Source organism: Zonotrichia albicollis, chromosome 11 (genome assembly GCF_047830755.1).
Source record: "Zonotrichia albicollis isolate bZonAlb1 chromosome 11, bZonAlb1.hap1, whole genome shotgun sequence".
Lineage (NCBI taxonomy): Eukaryota > Metazoa > Chordata > Aves > Passeriformes > Passerellidae > Zonotrichia > Zonotrichia albicollis.
The window spans coordinates 238,406-258,054 of record NC_133829.1 but is presented as its reverse complement, the minus strand read 5'-3'; the positions used below and the strand labels follow the sequence as shown (position 1 = coordinate 258,054).

General features: G+C 58.3%; 3 protein-coding genes across 4 annotated transcripts in view; 1 reads left to right on the top strand and 2 right to left on the bottom strand.

Annotated features, from left to right (window-relative positions):
• Nucleotides 1-23: 23 nt before the first annotated feature.
• PDIA3 (protein disulfide isomerase family A member 3) lies at nt 24-7,742 on the bottom strand. The gene is made up of 13 exons (XM_005496016.4): nt 7,486-7,742; nt 7,326-7,404; nt 6,524-6,641; nt 6,031-6,138; nt 5,063-5,192; nt 4,488-4,604; nt 3,943-4,068; nt 3,341-3,523; nt 2,693-2,801; nt 1,764-1,892; nt 1,263-1,342; nt 707-764; nt 24-423 (listed from the first exon to the last, which is right to left on the bottom strand). The coding sequence occupies exons 1-13, from the start codon at nt 7,653-7,655 to the stop codon at nt 304-306; spliced, it is 1,527 nt and encodes a 508-aa protein (XP_005496073.4). The 5' UTR covers nt 7,656-7,742; the 3' UTR covers nt 24-303.
• A 1,214-nt stretch (nt 7,743-8,956) lies between these two features.
• The window catches only part of PPIP5K1 (diphosphoinositol pentakisphosphate kinase 1), a 63,760-nt gene continuing 53,067 nt past the window's right edge, over nt 8,957-19,649 (top strand). Inside the window, exon 1 of one of the 2 annotated variants that reach the window (XM_074548967.1) lies at nt 8,957-9,207. The gene's annotated coding sequence lies outside the window, so the exon portion shown is untranslated. Of the gene's footprint in view, nt 9,208-19,035; nt 19,175-19,649 lie in introns of those variants that run through there. The other variant, XM_074548966.1, reaches the window with a different exon arrangement.
• LOC102070396 (creatine kinase U-type, mitochondrial) lies at nt 10,278-19,342 on the bottom strand. The gene is made up of 9 exons (XM_005496015.4): nt 19,037-19,342; nt 13,832-14,030; nt 13,401-13,496; nt 13,066-13,287; nt 12,475-12,560; nt 11,428-11,551; nt 11,163-11,297; nt 10,725-10,850; nt 10,278-10,520 (listed from the first exon to the last, which is right to left on the bottom strand). Exons 1-9 carry the CDS (start codon nt 19,183-19,185, stop codon nt 10,404-10,406), a joined length of 1,254 nt encoding a protein of 417 aa, XP_005496072.2. The 5' UTR covers nt 19,186-19,342; the 3' UTR covers nt 10,278-10,403.

Below are 19,649 nucleotides of genomic sequence, written 5' to 3'. Positions count from 1 at the left end.
TTCCTCAGGACAGGGACACTTGGTCTTAAGGGGGTCATTTTATTGTTTCACTTCTCCAAATGTACAAAAAAAATTAGAAAATAACTGTACCCCCACCCCCTCCCAAACCACAAAACAAACCTGGGGAGCCCCACAACAGTGCAGCTAAGAGACGGCAGAAAATTAAACATTACTAGATACAGCAGCTGGGGCCCCTCGGCCCCCATGGCCACTGGCTCTCCACAGCCCAGAACTGGCCCCAGACTGACCAGCGCTTCCCCAATTCATACAGAGCTCATTCTGACAAGATGGCAAGTAGGTACTTTACAAATCCTCCTTCACCTTCTTCTTGGATTTCTTGGATTTCTCTTCCTCCTGTAGCACGGGAGTGTTGGTTGCCTCCCGCTTCAGGTAGCTGATGAAGTCACTCACTTCTCTGCCTCCCTGCAGGAAACAAATGACAGTCAGGCAGGAGCTGTACCCACGATGGACCTCCCCTCTCCTGAAGGGGAGTTCAGGTGCTTGGAGGGAGACCCAGGTGACTGCAAGCAGAGTCTCCCCAGGGCCTACAACCTAAAGTACAACGCTCCCAGCAGGTACCATCAGGTGTGTTCCCAGGGAAACGGGACACGGTGCCACCCCCAACTCCAAAGAGGCTTGAGTATAATTAGAGCACCTGGATGCTCTTCACTTCTTTACAAAGCATCAAGAACAGCAAAATACTCACCTCATACTTCTTTGGACTCTGCTTCTTGCCAGCTGGAGCAAAATAGATGGTGGGGAAACTGGAGAGAGAAGAAACACATGAGCTCCTGAGATGCTCTGATTTCTATCAGACCAGCCCCAACTGAAGGGACTCACGCCCCACACTGCCCTGGCTTAACATGGCACAGCTTCAGTGGCTCTGAGGCACCAGGTGTGGCCTTCAAGAGCCTGGCAGATCTGGATGAACCCACAGGTTCAAGTTTGCTAGCTGAACTGCTTTTGGAATAGCAAGCCCAGATTTGTTTTCACACTGCCAGGAACAGAATCTCAGCAGATTCCAAAGCAGCAGGATGGGCCTCCAGGCAGAGCCAGGACACCAGTATCCTGGAGAAGCCAGGCAGATCAGTGTATTTTGTTTTCACTCTTGATTTCTCCACATCAAGCCATTGCCCAGCAGTCACCTAGCTATTGCCTGGCAACCCCCGCACCCTTCCCCATGAGGCTCTTTCAGCTCTTCAGTGCTGTGCCTGAAGTCAGACTCATGCACTGACACGTGGTGTCACAGCAGTCACACCTACCCTCGGACTTCGTAGGGAGAAGGCACATCATTGGCTGTAGCGTCCATTTTGGCAATGATGATATTGGGATCTTTGCTGAGCTGTGGGTAGAAAGAACCCATCAGTAACCAATTCCAAAATCCAGGAACCCAGCAGTCAGCATGATCTGAGACAGTGGTGTCAGAGGACAGTGCATAGGGAATGCCACTTCACCAACCTTCACCACATGGGAGACTATCATCATGCAGAGGGAAAAGATCCAAAAAGAAACTTGGGCAGTTGAGGCCAGTCACTGAATCCTAGAATATTCCTGTGCCCTAGCCAATAACACAGACTAAATATACCAGTGTGGTTGCTACCACAGATCCTGCTGCAAGATATCTGCACTCTGCAAAGAAACCAAAATTTGTAATCCTCAGGAAGGCACAATTACACCCCATTACCACAGAAGCTGGAAAGGACCTGCAGGATCATTTAGTGCTGCAAAATTCTAGTTCACATTTGCAAGAATCTCACACTTACCTTCTCCCCCAATTCTTTGTATTTGGGCTCCAGATTCTTGCAGTGGCCACACCACGGTGCATAGAACTCTATCAGGACATCTTTGTCTTGTGCATTAACTATTTCATCAAAGTTCTCAGCCACCACCACCTGTAAGGGTTGATCACACCAGTTAGTTCCTTCCAAGGCAGAGATGAGGCGATGACATGACATGCTCCATACACTCCACCCAAGCCTGGGTCTCCCACACCTGCACAGCAAGCAGCAGAACCAAACACAGCACTCCTCATCTGCACCATGCAGGTAAAAACCTGCCGTAAGTTACCAGCACTACCTCCAAGTGAGGTCTGCATACGGTGTCCTCGCGGGAAGATAAAGCCATTTCTTTTTAATCCCAGCAAGCAATCAGCAGGACTGGCTGAGGCCGTCCCCATCGCCCCAAAAACATCTGTGAATCCCGTGACTCGCACTCCTGTGTAAGGCTCTCACCAAAAAGCCAGGCCAGGGAATGGTGTCACTCAGGGCAGAATTGCCTGGCAGGGTGAAAGGTAGGAATTGTACCAGATCCCAATGATGAAATAAACAGGGCGATCCCTTAAACAGTGCAGTCACAACCAACAGGAAGACCATGCCATGAAGGACTGAGCATAAGCCAAGAGGGCAGGCCTTTGTGTAAGCCCTGGAAATCTGGATGCTGCTGCACTCACAAAGCACGTAACTGCTGGGGCCAAGCAGCAGTTACTATGCTGAGAGAAAAAAAACAGAACACAAACTGCAAGCTCTATGTCTCCCTCACCTCAGAAAGCTGCAGTGGAACAAGGGAGTGGGTAATTCATCTGTCTGTCAGCACAGAGGCCTCTTGAGCTGCCACCATCCTCACTCCCAGCACTTCACACAGGCACAGGAAGCTGCTGCTGAGCAGTGTCTCTGCAGCCATAAGCAGCACTCACCTTCACAGGGCCATCGTTGCTTTCAGGGACAGGCTCTGATTTCAGGTATTTTTTCAAGTTTCCATCAAAGTAATCTTGCAGGAATCTCTCCAGAGCCTTTCCGTCACGGCTGAAAGAAAAGTGATGTTACAGCCATCATCTCACACACAGGATGAGAGAGGGAAACTTTCAAGGCTTATTTAAGCTACTTCCACCCACACAACAGATGCCACCTGCATCTCTGACAGCACCAGTCTGGAGCTGGCTTAGTAGACCCCAGAACAAGTGCAGTGATGTCCTTAAAGGGCTCTGACAGGAGGCTGGATACACATCCCATTCAAAGTTTTAGGCATTACAGCATTCTCCAGGTTTTTTTTCAAAAGGAAAGGTACAATGAATTCTTCTGCCCTTTGTTGCACCCTAATTCCTAACCAGAATTTCAGGATCTTGAATTAAATTCTCTCCCTTGATATAACAGCAGGGACTGCAAGCTCTCTAAAGAGTAGGAAAACACATGAGTAGGAGCCATTTTGACCTAGCAATTGCTTCTTCCAGCTGCAACAGCCAGCTTTCCTGTTTCCTCAAAGCTAACAAAGTATCATCTGGTCAGAGACCTCTAGACCAAAGTCCATCAAATCAGACCCATCACCATCAAGTTCAAGAACTCACGAGAACTCTTCTTGCATGACATATTTATCTCCTTTGGCAGTTCTGATGGCAACGACGGGGGCCTCACCCACACTGCTGTCCAGACCAAACTCAGAGAGCTCGTGGCCAAAGGTTTTTCGACTAGCAACAGCATAAGACAGTTTGTGGCCAGCATCCAAGAACTTCTTTGCAATCATCATAACTCTGAGGGAAAAAAATAAACAAAACCCCAAAGCGTTATTTCTTTGAACATTTTCTTCTACATGATGTAACACCTTTCAAGATGACATACACATCAGATTAGGAACTCAGTGGCACAATGTGCTCTTCAGAGCCAAGTCCTGCAGAAATGGTGCTGAGAAGCAGACCAGTAGACTCGTGCCTGTGGTGACTGAGGCAAGTGTTGCACGTTTCCATGCCCCACCTGCGTGAGTCCAGGCTCTCAGGCACGAAGGGCAGAACTGCACAGCACAGCAGTGAGGCAGTCTGTGGGTAAGGTCTAGGTTCCTAAGGACCAGGGATCCAGGAGCAATCGCACAGGATTTCAGAGCACTGTCACCCAAGCTCTGGAACCGCAGCAAGGCGGGAACAGTGCAAGGCCCATTCACCCCCACCACTCCCACCTGTTGCGCCAGTAGTTGGATCCCTTGGCATTCTTCTCATAGTCAACGTCGTAGTATGCCACCAGCAAGTCCTTGCCCTGGATCAGGTCTTTGTTGTCTTCAGTCATGTGAGGGCAGATGCCAAAGCTGTCAACGAGAGAGGTATTAGCAGAGTCCATGACCCCAGAACAGGCCTGACACAGCACACTTGCTTCCCACCCAGGAGTCAAATGTCAGTGACAATCAGACCCCAGGAAGAAGTGCTTTGCTCATTCCTGTACCAGGTTTTTCTGACAAAAATCTCCATCTCCTGCCACATCAGTGGCTAGAGCTGACCCAGTTAAGGCCAAAGCTAGCACAGCTCTCACAGGTTCAGTTTTTAAACAGAATGGTTAGAATACGGAGAGTGTATGCCAACAGCCACATCAGGATTTCAGGAAGGTGTCCCCAAAGGGAAGCAGTGCCAAGACATGCAGCAGAGGTGGCAGCAACGAAAAAACAAGCTCTGACAGGGCCAAAGCCAACTGGGGCCAGTCTGTCACATTTGTTGATGAGAAATCACTCACATGTTCTCCTGGATGAATTTCTTGATCTTTCCACTGGTGATTTTGTCTTCTGGATACTTGACAGAGCTCTCCTCAAACTTGTTGGTCAGGCGTGGAGGACGGAATAGGACTATGCCTCTGCGGGAAAACAGGTATTATCAATTAGTTCAAAGTGTCCCTGGGAGTCCAAGGACAGCAGCCAGATAAGACAAAAACCCACTCTCAGTAACAATCCCCACTCACCATTCATAGCTCAAACAACACCGTCTAGTTTCTTGATGACACTAGTGCATTAAGTGTATCTGTCAGTGCCTTCTTCATGATTCAGACAGGCCACAATGAGAAACAAAACTCTCACCATAACAAGGAATATGGAAACAAAATGTCTCTGTTGAGATACTTTTGACCCAGAGGCAGACACAAACACTTCTGAGACCATTTACACCTTTCCATCTCAATTCAAAAGAAACACCACTGTCAGCTGGGGAAGAAACCAGACCTTAAGCTATGTTTAGAAACTGAAACCATTTAAGTGGAATCCATGAATTTTTTCCAAACGCCTAAATAAGAAGAAATCTTTGTATTAAGTAACTTACTCTCCATCTTCCTTGTACTTGTGCAGCAGCTGCTCCTCGGTGGTGTGTGCAAAGCGGTAGTTATCCCTGAGGCTGTTGGCTGCTTTCATGAACTCCGAGTAAGCATCCCCAGATGCATCACCAAAGAATCCTGCAGCAGAAAGGGAGACTGTGACCACAAACCAACCCAGCTCTGGACCCTCTGCAGGTCCCAGCATTTCTCTCTACAATGCACTGGATCAATCCTGAATCCAGTCCTTCAGTGCATGCTGAGGTGTTTACCGTTTTCCAGGACCTCCCTGCACCTCCCCCATTCCAGCAGCAGAAAAGTTACTCAGGAGAAGCCCAAATTGGTCATTCAGCCAAGGACAACTGTCCCTGGACACCCAGACATCCACTGGTGATTGTGCAACAACCACTGGCACTTAACAACGGTAAGTTTAGGAATGCTGGTTAATACTCATGTGGTTATACCTACAAGATGGCACCTGATTTGCACCATCTGCTGTTGCCACGTGTAACCACAGACACCCAATGCCAGCAGCCCTCTGATGCCACCAGACCAACAAACGCACCCAAAACAACCCAAAGCTACCTGTTGTCAGCCAGCCAAGAAAGCAACAACCTTTGGAAAACATATACTGTGGTGCCAGGGGAGCCAACGAAGCCAGATGGCCAAGGGAAAAAAAAGAAAAGAAAGAAATTTGGAGGTAATACCCAAAGGTCCTCAAATCCAATCTCCCACCTGAAGCGGGACGAGCCCCAGTCAGAGCAGGTTGCTCAGAGCTTTGTCCAACTAAGCTGTGAAAATTTCCCAGGCTGAACATTTTAAATCCCTCTGGATACATGTTCTAGGCTTTATTGCTCTCATTACCAGCAGTGGTTTTGTTCATGTGCATCTGGAATTTCATTTGCTGCAGCCTGTGGCACTGCCTGTGCTCTTGGCACACCAGCTCCCAGAGCCCACTCCTTCCACCACCTCTACTCACCCACGACAGAAGCATCTTTGTCGCCAATGAACTTCTCAAACTCAGCCACAGAACCCAGAGCCACCGAAGCAGGTCCCGCCTGTTTCTTCAGATGGCTGACAATCCCATCTTGAAAGATTAGTGAAATAATTAAAGGGATCAATACCAAGTTCCATAAGGTATTTTTCAAGCTTCCTAGACCAGAAATTGTTTCTGCAGAATCCACACAAATCTCCCATACAATAAATATGTGAACTGAAGGATTGCTCCCATCAGCTTCACACAGGAGCTTTCTAGCATCCTGGGAACTAGGAGCTAATGTGGAGACCTTCACCTTTAAAGGAGAGCTTTAAGGGAAAATAAACATCCCAGGCTTTGTCAGCACAAAGAGTTCTGGAGAGAGTAAGGGACTGGGGGCTGTATGTGTAGGTGTGAACCTTCTCTGCATCCCTGGCTGTTACATGCTGCCTCCTGCAGCAGATCAGCAAACCAGACACTGCCAAACAGTTCTTACCTGCTGTTCTGGGCCCATCATAGGTCCCTGCCTCTTCTCCATCTCGGAAAATCTTTAATGTGGGATATCCACTGACTCCATATTTGTTACAGGTGTTGGAGTTTGCTGTACAGTCAACCTAAAGGAAAAGAAACCTTGCTACTGAGGTCCAGCCCTAACACACCCATCCCAAATAAGGGACTAGAGGGATCTGTCACACACTGCCTGGTGCTCAATAGCCCAGACTAGGAAAAAAGTAGCACAGGAAGTGAGATGCCCAGAAAAATATTTGAGAAAACACTGCAAAGACTAAATAGTTTCAAATTCGACCAAACTACACCAAAAAAAAAATACTAGAAAGGATAGTTTCTTGCAATCAATGACATGGAATTTCTCAGCCCCTTGTCAGTCCCAAAGTTCATATAACATTTGAAGAAAACGGGCTGACCTGACCAGGAGGCCATGGTGCCAAGAGTCCATGCCACTTCCCGTAAAGGAAGAGAGAAACCCTGATTTGAGAAAACGCTACGAGTTCTGTGCAGAAAAGAAAGCTCCTAGTCAGGATGCCTCAGTGGCTACGTGCAGCACGGTGCTCGCTCTCAGCCTCATCACACAGCTCCGAGCAGGGCCATTTCCCCGGCTGGGGCGAACCCTCACACACCCTGTGCACACCCGCCGCGCGGCCGCGGCCCTGCAAGGACCGCCTTCCACGTTATTTCAGGGCTCCGAGGCACCAAACAAACGGCGTCCGCCAGGCCTGCACAGCAAGAATGCGGCCGCTGGCCGCCCCCGAGTCTGCCCCAAGGCGGGAGCCCGCGCTCACCTTCACGAGAGGCACGATCCCCTTCAGCCGGGTCGCGGCCGACTCGTACTCCGGCGCCAACCGCTTGCAGTGTCCGCACCTAGAGGCACGGAAAGGAGTCAGACCGGCCGGGTGCCCCTCGCGGCCCGCCCCCGGCCCCCTGCCCCCAGCGGCCCCTCACCAGGGCGCGAAGAACTCCACGAGCACCAGCCCCGGGCGCTCGGCCAGGCCACTCTCGAAATCGGCATCGCTCAGCTCCACCACGTCGGAAGCGCGGGCGCAGAGGGCAAGCAGCAGGAACAGCAGCAGCACGGAAGGCAGGGCCGGCTGCGGGGGCCGGGGCGCGGACATAGCGGCGGCAGCGGCGCGTCCAGCGGTCCGGGAGCGGCGGGGCCGGGAGCGGCAGCTGAGGGAGCGCCGGGGCCGCAGCCGGAAGTCCGGCCCCCGCATCCGGATCTGCCGTGTGGCAGCTCCTGATTGGCCGGAACGTCACGGCGCACATGCCAGCGGGGCGGGGTGTCCGCGCTGGCCCCGCCCTTCCTCATGGCCGCCGGAGCTCGGCGATGTGCGGGCCGCGGCGGGGGCGGGCTGGGGCCGTGCGCTGGATCCGTCCTCGACCCGCGGTGCAGTCCCCTCGCACCGAGCTGTGTCCCGCCGACCACAGCGCCTGCCCTTTCCCCGAGGCCGCGGAGGCTCCCCGAGGCCGCGCTCTGCCGAGTGCGCTGTCGGTGTCTGGGAGCTGTGCTGACCCCGTGGATGGATGTACCTTAACCCAACCGTGGCCGTATCGCGCCGTGCCCAGCACATGCCGCACGACAGCGCTCGGCTCGCTGCAGGCTCGCCTGCTGGATTCACCGAGCCCCGCATTTTCCCCCACCACCCCTCCCGCTCCGGCCCTGGGACAGTCTGGCGTTCTCCTGGTCCCGAGCCAAACGTGGTAGTGGGTCTTTACCCCGTAACCCCATCCGTCGGCACTTGCACCTTCTGCTGGGCTCTGCGGTCGGAACGTCCTTTGTCTGTGCCACCCCTGCCAGGGTGCTCGCCCACAGCTTTGACCAGGTGCGGCCTGCTCCCACCTCACAGCACCGTGCCCCGGTCCTGCCGGGGCCTAGGGCTGTCCCTGCACAAAAAACCGATCCTCACTGACCTAGCGCCACCTCCCTTTGCAGCGCGCCGGGCAGCTCAGGTGGGCCTCGGGGGACAATGCATCAACTGGGGAAACGTTCTCAGTACCCCGTTTCCGCCTCACCATCCGTTTCTCCTTAGAGGCCACGGGCTCCTGTCCTCGCCTTGTCGTCAAGTCCCTACTGCTGACGGCTGAGTTTTAGCAACTGCTCCTAGCATCCCCAGAGCTCATGATTGCGACCAGCCCTCATCAGCTCACCTCCGGCACGGGGCAGCCGCCCGGCTTGTTTCTGGGTGTTTGTCACCAATATTGAGCTGCATCAGCCAGTCGGCCCCAGGGCTGCGGGGACAACCCGCTGACATCTCCGACTTCATCGTCGCTATTGCGACAAAAGGCCCGGGCCCGGCCCGCCCCGGCAGCACCGTGCGCCCCGGGCCGCCAGGGGGCGCTGCCCGCCGCCCGGGCCTCTCCTCCGGCCGGCGTGAGGCGGCGGCGCCGGGCGGTGTCCGCAGCCCCGGGCGGTGTCGGCGGCCCCGGGCGGTGTCGGCGGCCCCGGGCAGTGCCCTGCCGCCCGGCTGCCTCCGCCCGTGCCGGGTTCCCGTCATCAATAATGCACGAGCTCGGCATCCTTTGCGGTGCTGGGGCTGGCGCTGGCCTCAGATTAGCGCCCAGAACCGAGGCCAGCGACAGTCGGCTCCGTCTGGCGTCCAGCCCCGGCGGCCGCAGCGGGGTGAGAAGGCAGGGACCGGGCAGGGTCCCGTGCCGGGGAGGTATCAGGTGTGTCACAAGTTGTCTCGGCGGTCTGTGGGACGGGGCTCTCTGGAGCTGCCGGTGTCGGAGGAAGGCTGGGAGCCGTAGCGAACGCGAGAGCGGCGGGGGCTGGAGCCGGGCTCTGGGGCCGTACTGCGGGAGTTGCCGGAGCGAGCACTGCGGGACCTCTCGCTCGCTCCTACTGCCCGTAAGACGCAGGAATGGCTGCTTTCCTTGCCAGTCCGGGGATGGTGCTTCTGCTGGTGCTGCGGTACCCCAACCCCAGTGAGTGAGCACGGGCCTCCGGGAGCGCAGCCGCCGCGGGGAGATGCGTGCTCGAGGGCCGGTTCTGCTCCCTCCGCTCTAGAGCCGTTCCTCGATACTGCACGGGCGCAGGGAACGACTCCCAGCACTGACACCCGCTCCGGTCACTGACTGGGGCATGTGCTCTGCTCAGCCACCAGTGGCTGGGACCGGCCAGCCCCCGGATTGGGGGTCAGAGCTATGGCTCAGAGTGAAGACTCCCCTTTGTCCCTGCATCCTTATCCTTGTAGCAAGCCTGCCACAAACCCGCTATGGGACATTGAGCAAGAAGCCCTGAGGGAAGGTGCAGATTGCACAGGCAGTGCAATGTTGCTCTTTCCTGCAGGCTGTGCTCCAGGACCTGCTCCAGGACAGCGAGGGTGCCATGCCCTTGAGATCATGGTGCAGGCACTGCCCATCCCAAGTAGGCTGGCTGCAGCCCATCCAGGATCCTGAGGACCATGGGGCCCACTGGCTCCTGCTCTCCCACTGCCTGGGTGCTCAAGACACATTTCCCACTGGAGTGCCTTCATTTGCCAGAGACCTTCCAGAGTGTGCTGCTCAGTGTGGGACCTGAGGCCATGCAGTGCTTCCTGGCCCTGCTGCACTGCTCCTGATACCAGCTGGGAGGTGGCCGGGGTGGATGGGATGGGGCAGGGCGTTCAGAGCACATGTGTGGTGATTGTGAAGCCTTGTGATGGAGGGGAAACCCGAGTGGTGCCTCTGCAGGGGGACAGGGCTGGGAGGTCAGTGGGGTGCTGAGTGCTGGGGTAAGAAGAAGCCGGAGCCACAGCTACAGCAGCGCACGTTTATGGGGTCTGACCTGACGCGTTGAGGGTTACAGGATGCAGCACATGCTGGGCACAGAGATCGCACAAGCTAAGGGGGACCTGGGTCCCAGAGCGCTGCCGTGGTCCCGCTCAGTGCCGGAACTGTGGCAGCGGCGGGGGGACGCGGATGTCCTGCCCCTTCTCCAGCCGCCGCTCACAGTCTATCAGGTAGTTCACACCATCGATCACCAGCTGCACCAGTTCCACCTGCACAAGCACAGATGTGGTGACTGAGGGACCATCCTGGGAGCCACACCACTTGGCCACTCCTGCTGCATGCAGGGCAGGCACTGCCACTCCCAGCACCCACATGCTGGCCCCAGCGCACGGCCCTGGGGCTGCATGGGCACTGTGGGCCCCTCATGCAGACACATTCCAGAACCTCCCTCCCCAGCTCTATCTGGCACCCACCTCTGACTTCCCCAGACGATCCAGGTTGGAGATGTCAAAGACACAGCCTTTGGCTGCAGTGTCCACACCACCCGTCCCACGCTTCTGTAGCCGGAGGTTCTCCAGGATCTTAGGGAAGCGGCTGTCCTGGTGCCCAGAGAAAGTGTCAGTGCTCAGCAGGACCAGCAACAGGGGAGTCAGGGCTCTGTGGCCGAATGCTCCCTGGTGTGGGCCCCTGCTGCTCACAGGCTCCTGTCAGTGGGTCACCAGCCCTACCAGAGTGCTGCCCTAAGCACACCCAGGCCTCCCTGGCTAGGAATGCAGGCAGGGGCTGGACCCCACGCCTCCTAGGGGAACCTGAGTGTGGCCCAGGGCTGGGTCCCATGTTGTCCTGCACCTTTGTGGCTGAGCTCCCCACAGTCCCAGCCTGGCTCACCACAAAACTGGCCATGGTAATACCTTGCTGAGCAGTGGCAGCTTGATGTGGACGCCTGCTCGCAGCCCCGTGCCCAGGTTAGAGGGGCAGGTCAGGATGTAACCCAGCCGCTCATTCCACATGAACTCCCAGCCTCGCTCCTGGATTAGCCGCTCCACCTGAGTCAGAGGCACAAGCAGTCGCTCAGCCCTGGCCAAGGATCACCCAGCAGAGGGCCAGCACCACAGGAGCTCTGCTTGCCCCTCTTTGCCTGTTTATGGGGCTGGCACAGCAGAAGCTGACACTCACCTCCTTTAGGCCCCGGCAGAACCGCTCAAAAACGCGCTTCATGTTGCCCCCCTTCTCCATGGAGATGACACGTGTGTGGTCCTCCTCATTGATCCAGATCAAGAAGGTCTTCTGGTGGTTGTGCCTAGGGACAGGGCAGTGTTTGGCTGTGCTGGCAGCTTGCAGAGACCCTCTGCCCACTCAACTGTGCCCCTTCTGCCCCTGCCACTGTGCTACCAGTGCTGCCCTTGGTTCCCACGTGCTGAATGCACCAGTCTCGGCAGCCAGGGGATGCTCCTGGAGACAGGCCAGTGCCCATGCACATGTATCTCTGCTGCTGATGGGAGCTGTCTCCAGTGCCCTGGGCACAGGCGGGTGCCAGCATGGTGGTGACCCAGCCTGGACTGGAGATGGGAGCGCGGCTCCTGCACCGTGCAGGCAGTGGGAGGGGGCTTGTGAGGCATGGAGCGTGCTCTGGAGGGCTGGGCTAGGTGCAGCTGGAGCTGGGAACCGCCTGTGCCCTGGAGATGTTTTCCATGTGAAGGCACAGCGTCAGCGAGGGCGGCATGGGCGGACAAGTGTGCTGGCTGTTGCTCTGCAGGAGCGTGGGATGTTGCATGGCTGTGCAAAGATGCTGGGAGGGAGCAGTGAGATGCGGCTGTGGCAGGGCAGGTTTGGTGTCACATAGAGTGTGCAGAAGCCAGGAGGAGTGCTGGGGATTGCCCAGGGAGCAGAAGGCAATCAGAGGTTTTTTGGCAGCCTTAGAGTGCAAGGTGCTGCAGGATGGTGAGAGCAGGCAGGATTGGCAGCTGGTACTGGCTCCACAGTCCCTCTTGCCAGTACAGTGCTGTGTTTATGTAGGGAACAGTAGACTGCTGACAGTGATGCACGGAGCTCCCAGGTGAGGCCACAGAACCCATGGTGAGCACGGCCCAGGGGCACTGGTGCCATGTGCTAGGGTCTGTGGCGTGGCAAACAGGGGAAACGTGGGTGGCAGGGCTGAGATGGATGGAGCAGTGCGTCCCCTCCATTTCTGCCCTGCTGCCCGTTGCCAGGGCAGAACCTCACCAGATCCCTCGGGCGTCAGGCCAGTCCCGAGCCATTCCTGCTGCTGTCAGGAGCGGGGACACCGGCTTGTCAAAGAGGAAGTGGTCCTGGAGGGAGGCAGAGTTCATGGGCTCACCCAGGCTGCATGGCTGGAGCCAGGGCACCCTCACTTGTTCCAGTACTCCCTGTCGTACTGGTCCCATCTGCCATGCAGGAGATTCACCACAGCTCTCCCAAGCAGGGCACCCAGGGGCAGGAGCCCTTGCCTTCCTGGCCTGGGAGGCAGAAGGTTGCTGGTGCACAGCACACCCTGTGCCAGGGGCTGGTGGGGCACCAGTTGAGTGCAACAAGCCTGCCTTCCTCTGGGCATGGGCAGGGAAATGGAGGCAAGAGTCAGAGGTGGCCATGAGCTGCTGGGGCTCAGTTTGGGGAGCCCCTGGCTCACGAGGGCTGAGCAGCACTGTGTTGTTGGGCTGCCTTGCTAGGGCAGGGCTCCCGGTTGAAGACAGCAGAGCTGTAAAAAGAGGATGCAACCTGCCAGAGAGGCAGTGCCAGGAAGGGGTCCTGCTCTGCATGCACCCGGGGGGCTGCTGGGGAGCTGCACTGACTCACATCAATGAGCTGCTGCTGCTCCGACTCGGTCATCTCGCTGAGGCGGTAGTAGCGGCCCGCCAGGTCCCCGGTGAGGCCGCTCAGGGCGTCCACAGCCACCTTCTCCACCTCGCGTCTCTCGGCACGGGTGCAGGCCGGCGGCAGGCTCAGGCCGCGGATGCTGCGCCCGGTCCGGACCCGGGACGAGAGCACGTAGCGCTCATCAAACTGGCCAAACTTTATCTGGAACAGACAGGAGCCACAGGCTGTTCATAGGTGGCCCTGGGGCTGTCAGGGCCCAGCCCCAAGGCCCAAGGAAGGACACCCCGTGCAGCACCGCTGTCCAGCTTCTGCACCTTTGTGCAATCCAGGTCTGTGACGTGCTTCATGGTGCGGGGGTTGTATCCGTTATGCCGCTCCTGAATCACAGGGTCAAACAGGTCGGCAAACACCTGGAAACAAGTGGGACAATGTACAGCAGACCCAGGGCTCCATGAAGCCCCTGCCACAAGCCTGGCAGGGCCACACTGCCAGTGTGGGGGACAGTGTGTCCTGCAGTGCAACGGCAATCCACAGGGCAAGTGGAGCAGGAGGCTGCAGGGCTCCAGCAACAGCTGCTCCAAAAGAGCCCTGTGTCCTGCAGGAGCACATGGAGGCTTTCCAGGGGCCTCTCCAGCTGCTCAGGCTGGGCAAGAGGAGGTGGGCAGTAATGACCCAGGCTGCTGGTTGTACCATGGGTACTGGGATTCCTCTGGATGCTGCAGGCAAGGCTCTGGCTGCCACTCACCTCATAGGTCTCCTCATCACCAGCTACAATGCCCACAGTCTTGATGAAGGGATGGCCAGGGTTGTCGACGCCAGTCTGAATGCACTGGTCCAAGGTCCAGCCATTTGGGGTTGCCTTGTCACAGAGCCTGGCGTAGATGGCTGGTGTCAGGTTGCTGGCCATGCAGTTGTTGTGCTTCCGCAGGTCGGGGTACTCAGCGCTGTGAGAGGAGACACCAAGGAGTTCTTTGGGGCCAGGGGACCCCAGCACTTGTGCCTGTGCTCCACAGAGACTCTTGGTGCAGGTGTGGGCAGGGGAGCTCAGGGAGGAGTCAAATACTCTGCTTATCCACAGCAACTGGGAGCAGGGAGGCAGTTGCAGGCCTTGCAGGGCAACGGCAGGGAGAGGCCAAACCCAGGGCTGGCACTGAACCAAGACAAGAGTCCACAGGCAAATCTGGACCAGTCTTAGGGAGCGGCTCCTTATCAAACACACAGTAGGGCCCCAGAGCGGGAGAACCTGCTGGGTGAGCAGTGGGGCCACGTGAGCCCATCCCCACACTGAGCTGCCAGGGCAGCTGGGCTGCAGAGTGGGGTCCCACTCCCATTGTCCTCCCTGGGGCTGCCCTGATGCCAGCTCAAATGGAAAGAGGCTGCTCCTGGTCTGCTGATGCAGTGGGCAGGGGAAGGAGGACATGCAGTCTGCAGGACCCCTGGACCCCTGCCCCCCGGATGCTGTGGGGCAGGAGATTGGCTGACCCTGATCTGCAGCCAGTGGGAACAGCACAGTCCCAGTGCAGTTTATTGTATTAGGGGGATGCTTTCCTCTAATCAGCTTAGAGGGAGGCTGTCTCTTGACCTCATTCCCACTTTAGACAGACTTTGTACTTGTTCTGCACTCACAGGGAAATTGGCAGGGCAGGACCCGCTGGCCTTGGCCAATCTCCCTGAAGGGTGCCTCCACTCACCTTAGTGGGACGGGACCGGCCCTTGTCTGCCCAGGAGACCACACTGGTGGCTGGAGGGGGTCCTGCATTCCTGGGGACGCCCTTCTGAGAGATGCTGCTTTGGGGGTGACATAGCTTGGGGTGGGGGTCCATGTGGGAGGAAAGGTGCCTGGGCTGGCACAGGTCTGGTTGCTGGCAGCAAGTCAGGCATCAGCACTAGCAGCGAGTCCCGGCACCTCCTGTGCTCGCTCCTGCGCTTGGGCTGAGTGCTCACACTGGGCATTGGCTGTGGCTGCCAGCACCAATCCTGTGCTGCAATGCAGAGCCCTGTGGCGGCCACTGCCTCCTCCCCTGTGTCTGCAGGCCAAGGAATGTGGCCCTTCACCCACAGCTTGGCTACTGCTCATGGCTTCCTGTGCTGTGCAGAAACAAAGGGAGCTAGGGCTCCCAGGGCACTGTGTGGGGAAGCACTAGCACTGCTGCCTGGACAAGCAGAAGGAGGCATTTGCTCCAGACAAGAACTGGTCCCAGGGTTGAGGGGGCTGAGGGCTGCTCCCAGCCCCCCCACACACCTGTGCCCTGATGAAATGATCCAGCTAAGAGGCTGATTTGGCATGCATGGGATGCAGCCTGCCCTGGCCTCCCTCACTGCTTCTGCCCCCGTCATCTGCTGGCCACTGTCTCCCCTGAGTGACACGCTTGTAAAAAAAGCATTTGCTGACCAGAATGGGACCCTTGGGCAGGTTCCTCCACTGCTCAAGCATGGTCATGCTGCTGGGCATGCTGGGACCACTTGCTGTGCTTTCTGAGTGACAGAGGATGCCCAGGAGCAGTAGAGGTCCCCAAGGAAAGCCAGCTTACTCCCAGCAGGCAGGAGAATGCTGCGGGTTGAAGCATGCTGTCTGCCACAGCTGTCTACACCTTCCCTGAGGTGCTCAGCATGCAAACTGTGGGACTCCAGGCTCCTGCCTGCAGGTGCTGTGCCTGCTGCAGAGCTGACTGAGCACCTGGTTGGAGTGCACCCACCCCAAACAGCCCCAGACCACAGCCAGCAAACTGGGGCAACCTCTCTTCAGCTTTTCTAGAGCACCTGAACTCAGATGGGTGTTGCCAGGGGCAGCTGGGTAATGCTGGGGTGAAGGTCCTGAGCACCTGGCGCTGTGCTCGCCGTGGTGCCACAGAGCTGCTGGGGGGGGCTGTGTCCAGGTGGGCACTGGAGGGCTCTGGCAGTGGCACCACGCTCCCACCATGTGCTCAGGGTGTCCACGAGTCCTCTGGCATAGTGTCAGGATGCTGCACCCAGGCTGCTTCGACCCCTTGGTTTTGGTCCCCAAGGCTGGTTTTAAAATTATGACCATTTCAGCACCATCTATTTTGTTCTCACAAAAATTTTGTTTTGTGCCACAGCACCGAGTGATATCTTAAAAGTCTTTTCCAAGCCCAGTGATTCCATGATTCCACAGTTCTGTGGTACTGTGGCTCCTGCCCAGCTGCAGAGGCTGGAGGCGTGGATGTGTGCCAGGAGTGCAGCTCAGCACTGGCGCCCACGCTGTCCTGTGCTCACCTCAGCCTGCCGTCCTGCCCCTGACCTCGGGCTGCAGCTGCCCTCTCTGCCCTTGAGCAGGCAGGTGCCTGACCCAGAGCAGGCCTGCTCAGCGGCCAGCAGGGATTATTGCTCCATTGTCCACTGACTGGGCAGCTTCTACAGAAGTGACAGCCACCTGCACCTCCCCACAGCTCTTCACCTCTAATGTGGCGGCCGCCAGTGCCCTTCCTGCCATCACCGGCCTGAGGAGCCCAGGCAGTCGCAGGCACACATGGCCTCTGGAGAGGTGTGGGGTGTGTGGGGTGAGCAGCAGAGCCTGTGTCCTGGCATGGAGCTGGGAGCTGGCAGGCAGCCAAGCATGAGGCTTGCTTATGCAGGGAGGAAGGGGCTTGGGCTTTGTCTGGAGGGGCTTTGCAGGGAGCCCCATCGTGGTGGCCCAAATGACGGGCCATGCCTGTCACGGGACCCCCGTGGCAGAAGGCAGGGGTGGCAGTGCCTGTGCCCTCCCAGCGTGGCCATCAGTACCACAGTGTCTCTGAAAGGAGGCTGCAGAGTGCTGCTCACACCCCTCAGGGCTGCCGCCAATGTCTCTCGGTTTTTAACTTAGAGATTGGAGGGGCAAAATCCTCGGGCAAGTCAGCTGCAGAGAGAGGGATTGCAGCTCACTCCTAGGGTTCCATCCAGGTGCTTTTCAAGTGTCAGCACTGTCACAAAACCATTCCTAACTGAACAGAACCCCCCAGGAGGCTCATTTTAGAGCTTCTCAGCCACAGCCTCACCTTGACTTCATCCCCTCCTGACCTATGTCTGTGTCTCTGCAGTTGTTCAGAAAGCTGGAAAACATCCCCCTCTTGGGAGGTAAATAATCAATAACATCCGGCCCTTGTAATTCTATTAACTCAGTCAATTTCTGTCCCCGACTTTCTGTAGCCCAACGCAGCTTGCCAGAGCCCCAGAGCCAGCTCCTTGCGAGCCCTCCACATGCCCAGGGTTCCCAGTCTGCAATGCAGCACAGCAACACACCGCTCTGACTGTCGGCATTTGGTGCAGGGATGGCAGCAGCTGCTGGTGTTCGGAGCAGCGACGTGCTGCCTCCTTCCCACCCTGCTCCTTCCCTGTGCACAGTCTCTGCTGGTGTTGGGATGGGCAGGAAAACTCAGTCCTCGTTTTCCTGGCCTGCCTCTAGGATGTGCTAAGCCAAGCAGCTGTTGCCAGCACAAGGACTGGCTGGTGGCCACCACATCCCTCTCCCCTTCTGGCCCTTGCGCCGTTCCCACTCTGCCTAGCCCTTGTAAGGCACAGGTAGTTACTGTGCCCAGTCCTGTCTGGCACCGTGCTGCTCTGTGGTCCTCAGGGCTGGCAGCACAAACACTGGGCAGGACCAGCCTCTGTCTCCTCCACCCCACTTGCCATGGCAAGCCATGGAGAGTGGAACCATGAGAATGTGAGGCACTTGGCCCTCGTGGGCTTCCTGGGGCAACAAAGAGCCATTTGGAGGGGAGTGACGTGAAAGCTTCTTGGTCTAGAGCTTGAACCTTAGCACTGTGCTGCAGCTGTGACACTTATCTGGCTTAAGGGATCAGGCGCTGGGTGTGCAAATAGAGCCAGGGCTCTTGCAGAGCCAGCATTACCTCAAAAGCACCCCTAAGCCAGCCTGTGGCTGTGTATGCGCCCACTTGGCCCAGCTCAACCCTGAGCCCACCTCCCACAACTCCTGACTGCACATCTCATTGTCATCCAAAATCCACACATGGGGCTGTTTGCTCAGCGTCCACAGGCCCCTCCAGCTCTCCCTTTAAAAACTGGCCCAGAGAGGGAAGAGGCAGGACCTGCCAGCAAAGCTTTTCTTTTCAATAGAGGAGTCCCTGTCCCAAAGGGAGGCACGTGGGAAGGCTGGTACAGCCAGATGAGGTCGGGCCAGGGGCTGCTCTGACACCAGCTCCCACAGTTAGAAATCCTCGGTGTTCTGCCAGCAGGACAAAATGGACCCTTTGCTCCATCCCGTTCCTACCAGGACATTGGCAAAGTTTCCCTGGCTTCTCTTGGGCCGAGCCTGGGGTATGTCCCCACCGGCACTGGCGGTCCCAGCACTGCTGTCTCCCAAACAACCCCAATCTCTGCCCTCCGGTCATCACGGGAAGTCCCCCAGGACCCCAATCGTACTGTCAAGCATTTGTCCCCTGCCGCTCCCCCATGTCCCCGGCTGCAGCGGCTCGTCCTGGTACTCTGGGACCACCCAGGGCAGCTGGCAGCTCGGGGCTCCCTGCCCGGACCGCAGCGCCCCGAGCCAACCCCCGGACACGGGAATGTGCCCGGGCGGCCCCCGCAGCCCTCACAGCCCCTGCCGGCGCGGCTCCCGCCAAGGAGGCCCGCGGCAACCCCGACGAGCCCCGCAGAGCCGGGACCCGCGCTCCCTGGCTGTGCAGGTGTCCTTGTGCGCCTCGGGGGCCGGCGGGGCCGCTGACCAGCAGCCTGAGGTTGATCCATCCAACACGGCTGAGCCCCTGCGGCCGCTCCGTCCCCCTCCCGGCCCGGGGCCCCGGGGCCGGTTCAGGGCCTCCCGGTCCTTCCCGCCATGGACGAGCAGCGTCCATCGCGCCGTCCCCACGAGCTGCCCCGGGACCCGCCGCCCAGGCTCGACCCGCGGGGCGGCCGCCGCGCCCGCCTCCGGTGCCGGTGCCGGTGCCGCAGGGATCGTCCCCGCCCGTGCGCCCTCGCAGCCCGCGCGCATTACCTGGGCGGGTATCGCCGACGCTGACGGTGGCCCGCGCTGACCGAGTCCCGGGCGAGTAGGAAGCCGGCGGCGAGAGAGCCGGCGCCCACCATGGCCAGGAGGCCGGCGGAGCGGCGAGAGGAGAGAGCGCGGGCGAAGGTGCTGGCCATGTCGGAGCGGCGGAGCAAGCGCGCCGGGGCGGACAGCGGACGTGAGGGGAATGGGAACGGGAATGGGAATGGGAACGGGAGCGGCGGCGGGGCGCGCGGGGGCGGGGAGCCGGCGGGGCACGGGGGGGCCTAGCGGCACCGCCACCTGCTTGGCTGCCCCGCCCCGCCCCGCCCCATCGGGGCTGCCGCCGCTTTCAGCACCGCTCGCCGGACAGCGCCGGAGGGGCGGCTGCGCCGAGACCGGCCGGCTCCGCACCGGGACCCACTCCTCGGAGCCCCTCGCCGCGCCCTGGGGCGGGCGGGCGGGGGCGGCCGGGTCAAAGTTCGTCCACCTGAAGCCGGGAGCGGCGACCGCGGCTCCTCGACGGGATGCGGCCCGCGATGGGTCGCGGGGTCGGGGGGCCTGTTCTCGCCGGTCACCAGCCCTCCCGCAGTGCCTGCCACACCGACGGGGCCGCACCGGT

Bases quoted from the DNA above. Each gene is read 5' to 3' on its own strand.
- PDIA3 (XM_005496016.4), bottom strand. From the start codon at position 7,655: ATGTCCGCGCCCCGGCCCCCGCAGCCGGCCCTGCCTTCCGTGCTGCTG. The intron at 1,893-2,692 runs GTGAGTGCTGCT...CAACCCTTACAG, and splicing joins GCAACGATGGCCCTGTGAAG to GTGGTGGTGGCTGAGAACTT. The intron at 424-706 runs GTGAGTATTTTG...TGTTTCCTGCAG, and splicing joins AGAGTCCAAAGAAGTATGAG to GGAGGCAGAGAAGTGAGTGA.
- LOC102070396 (XM_005496015.4), bottom strand. From the start codon at position 19,185: ATGGCCAGCACCTTCGCCCGCGCTCTCTCCTCTCGCCGCTCCGCCGGC. The intron at 11,552-12,474 runs GTGAGGTTCTGC...CCCTGTCCCTAG, and splicing joins CCTGACGCCCGAGGGATCTG to GCACAACCACCAGAAGACCT. The intron at 10,851-11,162 runs GTATTACCATGG...TCTGGGCACCAG, and splicing joins AGCTGCCACTGCTCAGCAAG to GACAGCCGCTTCCCTAAGAT.